At 36.9% G+C, this 14,798-nt stretch overlaps 1 protein-coding gene across 1 annotated transcript in view; it reads right to left on the bottom strand.

The window, feature by feature from the left end:
* Positions 1-10,606: 10,606 nt before the first annotated feature.
* The window catches only part of TTC37 (tetratricopeptide repeat domain 37), a 128,046-nt gene continuing 123,854 nt past the window's right edge, over positions 10,607-14,798 (bottom strand). The window contains exon 43 of the mRNA XM_044662727.1: positions 10,607-11,905. Coding sequence (XP_044518662.1) covers positions 11,816-11,905 — 90 coding nt within the window. The 3' untranslated portion in view covers positions 10,607-11,815. The remainder of the gene's footprint in view (positions 11,906-14,798) is intronic.

The raw sequence follows: 14,798 nt of genomic DNA, 5'->3' as shown, positions 1-14,798 counted from the left end.
TCTCTCTCTCTCTCTCTCTCTCTCTCTCTCTCTCTCTCTCTCTCTCTCATTTATGATAAATGGTAACATATCATATGGTAACCAGCCTCTCAGATATTGCATTTCCTCCCCTTGGTCACTCTAAGCAGTATTTGCAAATATCTGAGTCCAAAGAAATCCCAAGTAAAGCGTCTGAAAAAAAAAAAAACATTTTGGCTTGAAACAATCCCAGAAATGATGGACAAAATGGCCAGAAAGGATGAAGAGAAAAAATGGATTTCTGGAGGAGGTGGGGGCTGGGAATGTCAACTCACTAACTTAAATGAACTCCTTCCCTTCATCTCAGAAGAGGAGAGCTAATGGTTCTTGAAACGATATTAAGGAACTGATATTAATGTTCACTTGGGTTATCTCCTTCATAATCCTCGACCATTAAAAGAAGCCAAATAGGCTTTAATGAAAGATGCTGTAGCATGTAGCTGGCAAATATTTATTTCCCAGGTTACCTATGTGGAATTGTGTGCGAATTAATAGGCAGAATAAACAGATCTCCTTCATTTTGTGATTGGAGGAGCATGTAGACTCTCAACCCCAACAAAATAGCTCTCCAGAAAAACCTATCGCATACTTAATTTCTACCATTCATTTCTTTTCTCCTAAGATGCTTGGAGGATTAAAATGGTCCTTTATTCAAATGCAAATATCTTTGGGACTTCACACTTCAGTCCTTTATCATCTCTTACCCTAATGAGAATTATTTAGCTCTTGAAGGGAAGAAGTTCTTAATGCACATCAGTGTACTTTTATTCCCCATGACCACTTGGAGTAATCTTTATTATACTTTTACCTATTTAAGCCCTAAAATGATGTGAAAGCTACCATGTTGACTTTGTGCAGGAACAGACAGCACCAACCACTGTGCCAGGAATTTAAAAAAAAAAAAAAGAATTATTCAGCTCTAGTAGAATGGACCTTTAGGAATCTGACTGGAGTTGGAAGAAGAAACCGATGGGAGGAAGGGAGAATAAGGGATGCTAAAATGGGAAGTGAGACTTAGGACTGAAGAGTTAAAAAAAAATTCTCATTTGCAGTTTTGCAAAGGGCTCCCTCTGGCAAAACTAAAAAACTCTGAAAGAAATAGTCAAGTCAGGCAGCTTCAGATACACATAGGACCCAAGTGATGCCTTGACATTTGGACATTTCAGTTCAATTAATGTTTATTTTTATCCTTACTTTCAAGGTGTGAGATGGTAAAGTTAGCTCTCTGGAAAAGATTGGTTTCTGCTATCTGGTGTGATGGCATTGGCTGAAATCAGCTGTGGGTTAGTCTACTACATTCAATTCCAGTGTGCAAAACTGAATCGCTCAAGACAAGCTTTTCTACTCCTTCATGCTTTTAAAGAAAGATAGACTTTTAGGGGGCAGCTGGATGGCTCAGTGGATTGAGAACCAGGCCTAGAAATGTGAGGTCCTGGGTTCAAACCTGACCTCAGACACTTCCCAGCTGTGTGACCCTGGGCAAGTCACTTGACCCTCATTGCCTATCCTTGCCACTCTTCTGCCTTGGAGCCAATACACAGTATTGACTCCAAGACAGATGGTAAGGTTTTAAGAAAGAAAGAAAGACTTTTAGAAGGCAACTGGGGTAGCTCAGTGGATTGAGAGCCAAGCCTAGAGATGGGAGGTCCTAGGTTCAAATGTGGGCCTTAGACACTTCCCAACTGTGTGACCCTGGGCAAGTCACTTAACTCCTAGGCCAGGGGTCGGCAACCTTTTTGGCTGTGAGAGCCATAAACGCCACATTTTTTAAAATGTAATTTCGTGAGAGCCATACAGTGCTCACAGTGCGCGCTCCTGTGACAGCGCCTGAAAAAAAATTGACTTTATGGCTCCTGCAGAAAGAGCCATATCTGGCCCTCAAAAGATCCAGATATGGCTCGAGAGCCATTCGTTGCCAACCCCTGTCCTAAGCATTAGTTCTCTTCTGCCTTAGAACCAATACACAGTATTGATTCTAAAATGGAAGGTAAGGGTTTTTTTTTTTTGTTTGCTTGTTTGTTTTTAAAAATAGATAGACTTTTAATTAAAATAGCAAAAAGGTCACTGATTACCAACCTGGGCTAAAAGGTCTTAGAACAAGTTCATACCACTCCTAAGAGCTGATTACTTATTTTTCGGTGTGAGTATTTACAACTCTTTTGTTGTTCAGTTGTGTGGACTCTTCATGACCGCATTTGGGATTTTCTTGGCAAAGATACTAGAGTGGTTTGCCATTTCTTTCTCCAGCTCATTTTACAGATAAGGAACTGAGGCATACAGGGTTAAGAGACTTGCCCAGAATCACACAGTAAGTATCTGAAGTCAAACTTGAACTCAAGTCTTCCTGACTCCAGAACCAGCCACTTAGCTGTGCCTCAGAAATCCTTGAATGCTACGAATTAGGGCTTGATTTAATGTTTGGTTGTCTTAAAATGATGGAAACAATGTTAATAATGTAGATTAAACTCCACAGTTTTCAGAGAGCCTTTGGTTAAACATTTATCAGCACCCCCTTGCCCAGGCCCCAAAGAAAAAATGAAAAAATGCCCTTCCTTCCTTGCCTTTCTTTGCAGGGATTGGTGTTAATGAATATACTTTTAGATTTGGGGAATATGATAGTTTTGCTGAACTATTTTTTTTATTTGTTACAAGAGATGACTTGAAGGGTAAGGGGTAAATTCCTTAAAAAATGAAGGTGATATAAAATCAAAGATAAATGCATTTTAAAATAACCAATTAACATGTTTGAAATTTTAAAGGAAAGATACAACTTAGAATTTATATCAGTGATATATACAGCATCCACATATAATTTAGTATCAGTCTGGAACTCGTTACTCCTGAAACCTCATTCTCCACTTCAGAACGACAGTTTCTCACTTATATCCACCCATGAGTCTCATCCTAGGTGAATGAAAACTTCTTTCCCATGACCACAGGGATTTCCATTAAAACCTAGGGCTTGGGAAATTGAATTTCTTGTTGGTTGAGAAGCCTTCTCAGAATTCTCTGGATCTAAGAACCTTGGAATTGACATTGGACAGAATACCAAAACCACTCAGGTCAATTGCAAGAACTCTGGACCCAGGAAGTTCTGGAAAATCTTACCCAAGTCGCCCAAATAATCTTGAATTTGAACAGGCTGAAAATTGACTGGGAAGAGTCATTCTGGCTGTGAACAGATTAACCATCAGCATGGGATGGTGAGGCACTTCAGTTCAGCTAACAACTCCTTCCTACCCCTTCTCCAATCATACTGGAAGAGAAGCAAATTTTCTCCTATTTACTAAAGAAACGTGTAATTTTTTGTTTTCTAGGTAAATGTTTAGCTGGCTCTCTAAAAGGAAAAAAAAAAAAGTACCCATGAAACATTTTTAAATTTAATCTACATTATTAGGTCCTCTGTCACTTTCTTAGGTCTAGCCTTTTTCAGGGCTCCTCATCTACCTTTGGTGTCCACATTTCACCCAACACTCACCTGCGGCTCCAAGAAGCTATAGCATGGGCAACAACCGTACCTAGGAAAAACTATCTCAGCAGACAGGCTAGAGTAGGTAATGGGTAATCAACAGGCTTCAAACCTGTCAATGAGTTAGGGAAATGTCTACGCTAAGCATGTGAAGCCTTCTCTTGGCAGAATGGGTAGATGAGAGCAATTTGTTCCAAGAGCCATGAAGGAGGTCTTGGTAAGACATTGAAGACGCCAAGATCATCTATCTACTGCTAAGTCATTGTTAGTCGTTTGACATTTGCCTTGCCACTGGATCTCTCTGGAAGAGAGAATGAGGCTGACAACTTTGTGAAACTCTGCCTCACTTAAATCTCTGAAAACTAGGGATGAACAATATGGCTAGAGAATCAGGAAAAAAAAAAAAACAAATCAAGCCCTGATTTACAGGTTACCTGATTTCCAAGGTATAAATCCTCACACTGAAAAACTGACAATCTACTCTCTAGCACATCCTGGTTTGCCCCTCATCCCTTAGAAACTAGACAAACCACTGCAACTGCAGGGCAAGTCTTCTCTAATTGTCCTATTTCATTTTCTGCGTTACCTGGAAAAACAAACACATGTGTAAATCCTAATGGTCATTTATTCTGTTTTTTGGCATTGTTGTTATATGCTGAGGTGGTTTGCCACAGTTTGGCCACTTCACATGCTACAGCTTCTTAGAGTCACAGGAGAGAATTGAATACCAGATGAGCATCAAAAGTAGATGAGGAACTCTGAAAGGGGTTTGGCAAGTCCTCATATCAGATGTGCTAGTCCTTCTTAAACACCCATAACAGATCTGTTGAAATATTGAGGATTAGAAATAGGAAATAGATAAGGAATAGAAGGAAAAATACAGGCTGAATTGTGCTTAAGAAATTGTGTAATTTTTTAAATGATCTTAATCTCCAAACATACAAACACCTATTTTGGCTTTTTTTTTTAAAACTGACATTTGTTTTTTATTTTTTCTTCCTCTTATCCTCCCCAATTAAAAAAGAAAAAGAGAAAGAAAACTCTTGTAACAATTACGCATGTTTAAGCAAAGCAAATCCCCACACCAGCTATGTAAAAAATGTACATCTCATTTTGTGTATTGAATCCATCACCTTTCTGACACGAGCTTCATCTTTAAGTCTTTAGGAATCATTTTTGGTCATTATATTGATCAGAGTTCTTGGAGTTGATTGTCTTTATAATATTGTGTTTATAAAAATTGTTCTCCTGACACTGCTTATTTCACATCAGTTAATTTGTCTCTCCATGTTTCTCTGGAACAATCCCTCTCATCATTTCTTACACACAATTGTATTCCATCACATTCATAACTTGTACAGTCATTCCTCAATTGATAGGCACCCCTTCCAGTTCTGTGCTACTACAAAAAGAGATGCTATAAATGTTTTCACACATGAGTCTCTTTCCTCTTTCTTTGACCTCTTTTGGGTCAATTTTTGGACCATAGTTCCAAATTGTTTTCCAAAGTGGGTAGACAAACTCATAGCTCCACCAACAAGGCATTAATGTATCTATTTTCCTACAGATCTCCAACATTTGTCATTTTCATTTTTGGCAACTTTGGCAATCTAATGGGTGTGAGGTGGAACCTGAGAGTTCTTTTAATATGCATTTCTCTAATAGCAATTTTAAGCATTTTTTCCTAAGATTATTGAAAATTTCCTGCATATATATATAGAGAGAGAGAGGCTCATGGTGATGACTCATTTTAAATATGAACCAGTTCTATATATAACATGGAAATAAGAACCTTATCAGAGACACTTACTATAAATGTTTCCTCCTAATTGGCTATTTCTCTTGCATTGGTTTTGTGTCCAAAATTTTTCATTGCATATATTCAAAATGTTAATCTTCTCTGATCTTCTCTATGCCTCATTTGGTCATGAACTTTTCTATCCAAATATCTGAAAGATAATTTCTTTCTTACTCCTCTAATTTGTCTGATTTGCCCTTTATGTCTATATAATGTATCCTTTTAGGGCTGGTCTTGGTATATGGTGTGAGATGTTGATCTATATCAGACCTGTCAGACTAAATTTATATCAGACTGCTGCTTTTCCCAACAGTTTTTGTTGATTAGTAAGATCTTGTCCCAAAGGCTGAGATTTGGGGATTTATCAAACACTAGGCTATGGTGTCCATTGCTTCTATACTTCTTGCTTCTATGCTTCTATACCTAATTTGTTCTATTGATCAACCTCTTGATTTCTTCTTCAGTACCAAATTGTTTTGATGATTACTAGGTATTCGTATAGGCTGAGATCTGATGCTGTTAAGCACTCTTCCTTCCTTCTCACTTTTTTCCCCAGTTTCCCTTGAGTTTTTTTTAACCTTTTGTTCTTCAAGGGGCATTTTTTTTTTTTTAGTTCTATTAAGTGATTCTTTGGTAGTTTGATTGGCATGACACTAAATAAGTAAATTAGTCTACGTGGTATTGTTTTTATTATATTGATTCAGCCTACCCATGAACAATATTGGTCTGAGTCATTTAGTTTTTTATGTGTGTAACATGTTTTGTAACTATAGTCATATAATTCTTTTAAATGTCTTGGCAGGCAAACTTCCAAGTATTTAATGTTCTGAGGTTTTTTTTGTTTTTTTGTTTTTTTGTTTTTTTTTTTTATTTTAAACCCTTAACTTCTGTGTATTGACTTATAGGTGGAAGATTGGTAAGGGTAGGCAATGGGGGTCAAGTGACTTGCCCAGGGTCACACAGCTGGGAAGTGTCTGAGGCCGGATTTGAACCTAGGACCTCCCATCTCTAGGCCTGGCTCTCAATCCACTGAGCTACCCAGCTGCCCCCATCTGAGGTTATTTTTAATGAAATTTCTCTTTTTCTCTCTGCTGGGTTTTATACAGCAATGCTAATGATTTAGGTCAATTTGCTTTCTATTCTACAACTTTGCTAAATTTATTTAGTCAATTCTCTGGGTTCTCTAATTAAATTATCATTTACCATCTTAAAAAATAATTGCTTATTTCCTCAATTTCTTTTTTCTTTTCTTTTTACTATAAATAGCACTTCTGGCACCATATCAAAAAGTAGTGCTTTTTCAAGGTTGTTGATCAGTCATTTCAATTGTGGTCTCTTTATAACCCATTTGAGGTTTTCTTGGCAAAGATATGAGTGGATTGCCATTTTCTTCTCCAGCTAATTTTATGGATGAGGAAATTGAGGCCAATGGGATTGAGTGACTTGCCCAGAGCCACACAGCTTACTAATGTCTGGGGCCAGATAGGAACTTAGGAAGAGGACTGACTCTAGACCCAACACTTTATCCACTGCATCACCTAATTGCATCCTGTACCCTAGTCATATTGGAAAAGCCTACAGTTAATTTCCATTATCTATAAGGCTAGCTGTTAGTTTTAGATAGATCCTACTGGACATATTAAATAAAGGTACATTTATTCCTTCCTTTCCCTGTGTCTTTCTTTATACATGTAAAAGAAATGGATACTGTGTTTTGTCAAGTTTTTTCTATTAACTGTTGATGTAATCATAATTTTTGTGTTTTTTGTTTGTTTTTTTTATTATTATTATCAGTATGGTCTATTGTACTGAAAGTTTCCTAAAGACTACCCCAGACCTGCATTCCTGGCATAAATCCAACCTGGTCATAATGTAATATTTGTATTATATTGCTATAGTCTCTTAGCCAATAATTTATTTAAAAGTTTTTCAGGGGACAATCAGGTGGCTCAGTTGATAGAGGCAGGAGTTCCTGGGTTCAATCTAGCCTCAAACATTTCCTAGCTGGGTGACCCTGGGCAAGTCACTTAACCCTCATTGCCTAGCCCTTGCTGCTCTTCTGCCTTGGAACCAATACATAGTATTGATTTTAAGATGGAAGGTAAGGGTTTAAAAAAAAAAGTTTTTCATCTATATTTGTTCAGAACCAATAGGATTAAATAGGCACTTCCTTAGACAGCATATTATTGGAGTAGATCCATTTTTGCCTAGTTCTGCTTCTGAGTCCTTAATGGTATCCTTCCTTCTCTCCCCGATGACTCCATTTTGGGTTTTTATGAGTTAGCCAATTCTATCTGCATGCGGTATTTCATACAGTCTGACTTTAAAGAGAGTTCATTTTAAACAAAGCACCTATTCAGTTGTGATGATAAGATGCTCTAAAGAATGTTTGACTAGAAAAGAGAATGAAGGCTTTCATCGTATCCTATGGCAAAGTACTTCTAAAAAATTGGTATTCTCCCTATTTTGATTTCTAAGGCAACTCAGAATAATTTTGTGAGTACTACCAGAGATAATGGAATTAATGTCCCAAACTAGTTCTTTAACTGGTTTGACGTTGAGCATGAAGATCCATTCAGGATGAACTTTGACTACTAACCAGGATATTAAAGATCATTTTGACAGCTATCAGTTATATAAAAACACATCATAATGTTATTTGGTTGGAGTAACACATTATTGTTACGATAATATATTATAAAACAATATTCATCGTTTTCTGACCTCAATCCTTTGTCAAAAGGGAAACTTTAGGATCACTGAATTCAAAGTACAAAGGGACCTGGAGATCATCTAGGTTAGTTGTGGATACAGCACTGGGCTTGGAATCAAAAAGACTCATTTCATGAGTTCAAATCCAGCCTCAGCTTCTTACTAACTTTGGGACCCTAAACAAGTTATTTAACCCTGTGTGCAGCATCTGTAAAATGAGCTAGAGAAGAAAATAACAACCATTTCCAGTATCCATGCCAAGAAAACCCCAAAATTGGGGTTACAAAGTCCAGACACAACTGAAAAGACTCAGCAACAAAAGTCTGCCCTTTATAGATGAGGAAATAAGGGTTCAGAGTGGGAGAGTGGGTCAGTGAACGGTTTCCTGGTCACACAAGACATAAGCAGAGATTCAAACAAGGGTTCTTTAACCAAATTCAGAGCTCTTCCACTGAAATAAACTATCCTTGGTCTGCCTTACTCCTTCTCAGCCTTTCAAAAGAGAATAATATATACACTGTGGTTTAAGTGACAAGATTTTTTTTTAATTGGGGAGTTTATATTTTATAATATGCTATGAAGAGATAAAACTACAAATTATGGTGGAAATACAGTAAAATTTGCCAATTCATGCATTTTTCCCCTCACAACTCTGGGGACCCCTAAAGGCAAGAAAATAATTATGAAAATCTAATCAGCATAGTTTAGGAAGGGAAGATATATCTAAAAAGAATATTCAACTAGTATCATGGATCCAGAGCCAGAAGGTGTCTCAAAGGTGATGATCCAATGCAATTCTCTCATTTTACAAATGAAACCTATGGCCCAGACAGGCTGTGACTTGCCCAAATTTATACAGGGAGAATCAGAGGAAAGTTGAGTCCAGGACTTGATTCCAGAACTAATGCTCTTGTCAGTGTCAAATTAATATAGCATAGTGCTTTTATTATTTGATCCAAAAAGCCCTTTGGGGTAAAAGTATCATCTCTATTGAAGAGCTGAGAAAACAATTCTCAGAGGGCTTAAACAAATTACCTATAGTAACTAGTGTCTGAGGTGGGATTCAACCCAAGTCTCTTGACCCTAGTGGTCCCATGAACTTTCCACTATTGGGGCATGTTTCTTAGGCAGGGGAGGTTGGAACCCCTGAGAAGACTTCATCAGGTTTAACAACATCAATGTGATGCACACTAATGTGCTTTAGTTCCCCATCTATAATCTCATTCCCCCCTCTAGTGGCAGCCACAGAGATATGTCTTAAGAAATAATGGGCACTGCTAAGGTGTGTTAAAAAATGTCTACAGGTAATATTCTAGCACCAGCACTGCTTACTTTGAACTTTGCATGGTAAGATATTTTGCAGTTATTATAATGAAGAGACTCCATTCCCCCACAGCATGTTAATTCCATAAGAAGACTTTTTTTTGCCTCATTTTTTATATCACAACCACCATTCACCCTACAAAGTAATGAATGAATCCTCCTTGAAAGGATTCTCAAACCACCTTTATAGCATTTTCTTCTTTCCTTCGACGGGACCTACTTTAATTCAGACTATCAACTAAGGGTTGAACCAGAAAAAAAGGTTGGCAACTAGGATGGATGAGATTCATAAAAAAGGGAATTGAGCGGAAGAGGAATTCAGGAAGAAAGAGGAGAGAGAAGGAAAAAGGAGGGGAGAGAGAGCACGCAAAAGAAGGTACAGGAAAGCAAATTCAGGTTAAAATGTAGACGACCATGGCAATCAGCTATCTAAAAATAGAATATATTGGCTCAAAAGACAGTGAGTTCCCCCCATCACTTGAAGTTTCCAAGCAGTGGCTAGATAGCTTCTCAAATGCTGCAAAAAGGATTCCTATTCCAGTACTGGTTGGATTAAATGGCTTCTGAAGTCTCTTCTGAGAAATCCATTTGCCTTCAAAGGTTAAGAAGATGCATTTTCCATTCAAAATCTGAACAAACAGAAATCAACAATCTTAAATTATCAACAGCTAAAGGAGAAATGAAAGTGGGGTCAGAAGACCTGGGTTCAAATCCCACTATTGACATTTGTGTGGCTATAGACAAATCAACCTAACCTTCCTGGCCCTCTCCATTCATAAATCAAGGAAGTTAAACTAGATAACTCCTGAGGTCCTTTCCAGTTTTAGATCTATGGATCCTATACTAATACTATATATAATAATATACTATACTATGATCCTCACCATTCTGTAAAGTCAGAAGATCTGGACTCAGGCTTGGAAGTAGGTCATTTCATTTTTCTGGACCTGTTTCTTCATTGATAACATGAGGAGACTGAACTAGTTCAAAGTTTGATTTCAGTTCTAAATCCCATTTTGTATATTCCAAATATACCTTTTAATACAAAGGCATCTTATTTTATTTATACTTAACAGAAATTTATCCAACATTTTGGTTATGATGAGTTTAAGGAGTATCTTAGCATATTGTATCCATAATGTCCTTAAACAATACTGAAGAAATTCTTAAAGGCAAAGGGTTTAAAAGAATGTGAATAAAAGAGTTTTGAACTTTTCTGCATAAAATAAATTTTTTGGAGTTAGCTCTAAAGTTTTTTCAAAACAGTTGATATCACATTTACCACTTTATCCTTCAATCTTTATTAATATAGTACTGTATACAAATTTACAATAAAAAGCCACTTACTGAAGTACAATTTATAATTCAGAAATTCAACATTAATTCATAGCACAATTACATACACAGTACTGCCATATTTAGTACATGATTGATAGAATTAAATAGATGACTAAAATAAATGTCAACAATAGACAAAAACATTTTTAAAAGCATGAATACAAAGGAATAAGGAAATGGAATTGTTTAAAATAAACTCAATTCTTTAAAAATGTAAAAATACTTTCCCCAAAGGTATAAAACCCAAACAAGTAAAAATAATGGAGCTAAAATTTTAAATTTCTAAATATGATGCTCTGAGATCATGGTACAAAAAAAACAGGCCATGGTTTTATTTCATTTACGTCAGAATACTTACCATCACAAAGTCAAGAAATTGCCATGATTAATTAGATATTACAAGCAGCCATGTTTCCTACTCCTGCCCTATGATAAGAAAAAAAAACCCTTCGAAAATTCTTTCAAATGAACAATTTAAAACACAGCCACAGATCTAAAGATCACCAAATATATATATATATACATACTAGCAATTTAAGCTGCACCTGCATCTTTATACTTATGCTTCTTGCACAGAATCTGATATGAACAGATAACAAAATAGCTTATATATATATATAATTATTTAGTTATTTGGAGTTGGACTGAATTTTACTACCTATAAAAGCAATTACCTTGGGATTGTTAGGGCATATAACATAAAAGCATGTTACAACAAAACATGTGAATTGTGCTCATCTGTCTTTGCATATTATTTAGAGGATAGTTATTAAGGCTTTATTGCAAAGATTTAAAGAAAAAGTGTTCTGTACCCCTGAAGACACAGAAAAACTTTATTCATGCACTCTTCATAGTTGCTGCTGTAGAACTGCATGGGTATGGTGTGTTTTTTCTCACTGTACTTTCTTCTCGAATAGGAAAGATGAGATTTTTCTGAAGTAGTCAGGCCACAGGTTTCAGAGAGATTCCACCTCAAGGTGCTCCCTTGTGTGTGATTGGTAGGGAAAAGGAATATTTGTAGAAATGGTTCTGAATTAAAAGTAAAATAGCAAGGGAAGTGGGAGGGGCCTCAGGATGTTACTCTGGGAGAAAGACTTGATTCATTCCTCAATTCTGCTAACGATTTCCCTTCAGTTCACTGAAATAAGCAATTCATGTCATTGGGATGATGATGATGACGAAGACAATTTCTGATTCAGTTCTAGTGCTCTGGTATCTCCGTGGACTTTGGCATTGTCTACAAGCATCTATGATGAAAAACCACAGAGTGTTAGAAGGTCTTATAATGTAGCAATGTTTGCTATTTTCATAAGTAGGAAAAGCTAGATATTAATAGGAAAAATATCAGACTACACAAGAACAACATGGGTAGGAAAGTTTAGTCATTCTGTTAAATCTGAATGTTCAGCCAAAGAATGAGTTATTTTAAAATCATACTAACACCAGACAGGGAAGCATATTATAGTCAAATGTTCACTCAATGAGATTTCCTCCATTTGTTGTTGTTCTTTTCAGGTACAAACAGTTCTAGCTTTGTGCAAGTGGACTGGTCTATAGATCCTTACATAAAGCAATGTTTATGTAATGTGAATTTGCCTGCAACACAGGGAAGGGAGGCAGAGAGTTCACAGTTTAAGGACATATGGGGGTCAGGAACAGAAGCAAGAGCAGGAAGAGGAACATACAAGGGCCAGGCCATTTGGGGGCCTGTCCAGAACCCCGAGGAAAAATATGTGAGCAGACATGGTGAGGGAAGACCAGGAGAGCAGAAACAAAGAAAGCACATAGTACTATAAGGTGAAGTTAACACTGGTGGTTTTTTGGAATGCAAATCCTTTCAGAATTCTAAAGTCAAATTTGCACAATGTGAATTTATATTATCAAAAAACTCTTTGTATAGCTAACACCAAGGTTGTTTTCCCTCCCTCTTTCCAAACCATAATTCTGTACTTCTCTAAGAACCACAAACAATTGGGAATAGTCTATCCAAAGGCACGGAGGTAAGAAACACTCCAATTCTGGGGAATAATAAACCAGTCTGGCTGAAAAATAAGAGTATTTAAGGGGGTAATGTAAAAAATGTCTTGAAAGTAGGCTGAATCCAGACTCTGAAAGGCTATTTATATGTTAAGCTAGGGAATTTACATTATCCCAGAGGCAATGAAGAGACACAGAAGATCTTTAAGTTGGGAAGTGACATAATTGAGGTTGTACTTTAGGAAAATTATTTAGCAGCTAAGGTAAAGACATTGAGAGGAAAATGGAAGCAGAAATTCCAATGAGGAGGTGAGCTCAAATCCCAAAATAAAGAGGTGGCTGCTGAAAAAAAAATGGGTGAAAAAAAAAAACCATTGATCTATATAGTAGAGGTAGATTCAGCAAGGCTTGACAACTGACCATTTGGGGAAGGCAATGGAGAGTCAAGGCCTGAAATACCTGGGTGACTAGAAGGATGGATGGTGGGGTACTCAACAGAAACAAGAAAATTTAGGAAGAGTGACATGCAATATCAAGCTTATTCATGCTGTTTTGTCTAAATGTTTTCAGGAAATGCACTTAATTTGTTTCAATTCTTGGAATGTCTGGTGGGTCAAAACAAAATATATCAATTTTTAAAAAATTTTGACCTGACTACATAGCCTTAAGGCTTCCCTTCCTCACTATGCTTGTGTTAAGATCATATAAGACTACTGCATAGAGATAATATAGAACTTTGTTCAATGATCCTCTAATTACAAATATGAAATAAGCAATAAAACAGGGAGGCCTATGATCACCAAAAAACATGCCAGAGTTCAAACTGAAGAGAAAGTCTCTATAAAGGGTGAGGTCCCGCAGATGTCCCTGCTGCAAATGACACTGTTCTTACTGCATCAAATGCCAGAATATTACACATAAAGAAAGATGCTACTTAAGAGGTTAACCTAGGGCAACGGTTGGCAACCTTTTTGGCTGTGAGAGCCATAAACACCTGCAGAAGGAGGAGGATGGAGGAGGAAGGCGCCTGAAGGGCCCCCTGGGGCACATCCTGGGGCTCTGGCCAGACTGGCCAGTGGGGAGGTGGAGCCAGATATGGCTCCAGAGCCATACTTTGCGGACCCCTGACCTAGGGGCAGCTGGGTAGCTCACTGGATTGAGAGTCAGGGCTAGAGACAAGAGGTCCTAGGTTCAAATCCAGCCTCAGACACTTCCCAGCTGTGTGACCCTGGGCAAGTCACTTGACCCCCATAGCCCAACCTTACCACTCTTCCACCAAGGAGCCAATACACAGAAGTTATGCTATAATGGGCAACATAGATATATAATGAAACAATATAATAGTGATGATATCAATAATGGTATAATACCAACTCATTTCTCTTCCCCCAGTTTGCTACTTGAACAATTATCTTTTACCAAATTGAACTTTACCTTTCTTTTAAAAATCCCATCTTTCTTTCATTTTGTAAGGTAAAGAATTAGAAGGGAGACTAAAATTGCTTCCTTAAAAATTAACCAAGACTTTTTTTACCAACTAGATGACTAAAAGATTTTCCTACTAGAAGTTCTACTAGCTCTAGGGTCTTGATTACTAGTATTTGCCATTAATTGACATAGCTTATTTCTACTAAACCTGGTAAAATTTTGAAGTAGTTTGTCCCGCAACAGCTTATTTGAAAATTCAAGAACTTGAATGTACTTTTAATTATTTTAAAACACAGCTAATACAGTCTCATTTTGGTATACATTTTTAAAAAATCTCCTTTGCTATCTTTATTAATGTATCTAGTTTTGTATTGGAGTGGAAAAATTCAATAAAAATTTTGACAAAGATGGTATTCTCTATTTAAAAAGTATTGCCTTCATCTTCTCAAAAGTAAAGCAAAAATAAGCAGGTAAATAATTTTCTCTCAATACTCATATCCAACAAAAACATCAGATTCTACATCATTTGAAAGGCTTCCCTTTAGATGTATATTATTAAAAACATAATCTCCTCTTAAATAATATATAAGTGAAGGTTCAAATTTTATAAGGAACCACAACAATGTCTATTGCCATTTCCCTCTCTCAAGGATCCAGGCTAGTTTTTGCTCTTCCTTCTTTTCCCTGATTGTTAAGCACCCTTTTGAAACACTCCCTCCCCAACATGCACATTCA

This window comes from Gracilinanus agilis, chromosome 1 (genome assembly GCF_016433145.1).
Source record: "Gracilinanus agilis isolate LMUSP501 chromosome 1, AgileGrace, whole genome shotgun sequence".
NCBI lineage: Eukaryota > Metazoa > Chordata > Mammalia > Didelphimorphia > Didelphidae > Gracilinanus > Gracilinanus agilis.
Note: the sequence above shows the minus strand (reverse complement) of the source record. Positions and strands in the feature narration are given on the sequence as shown.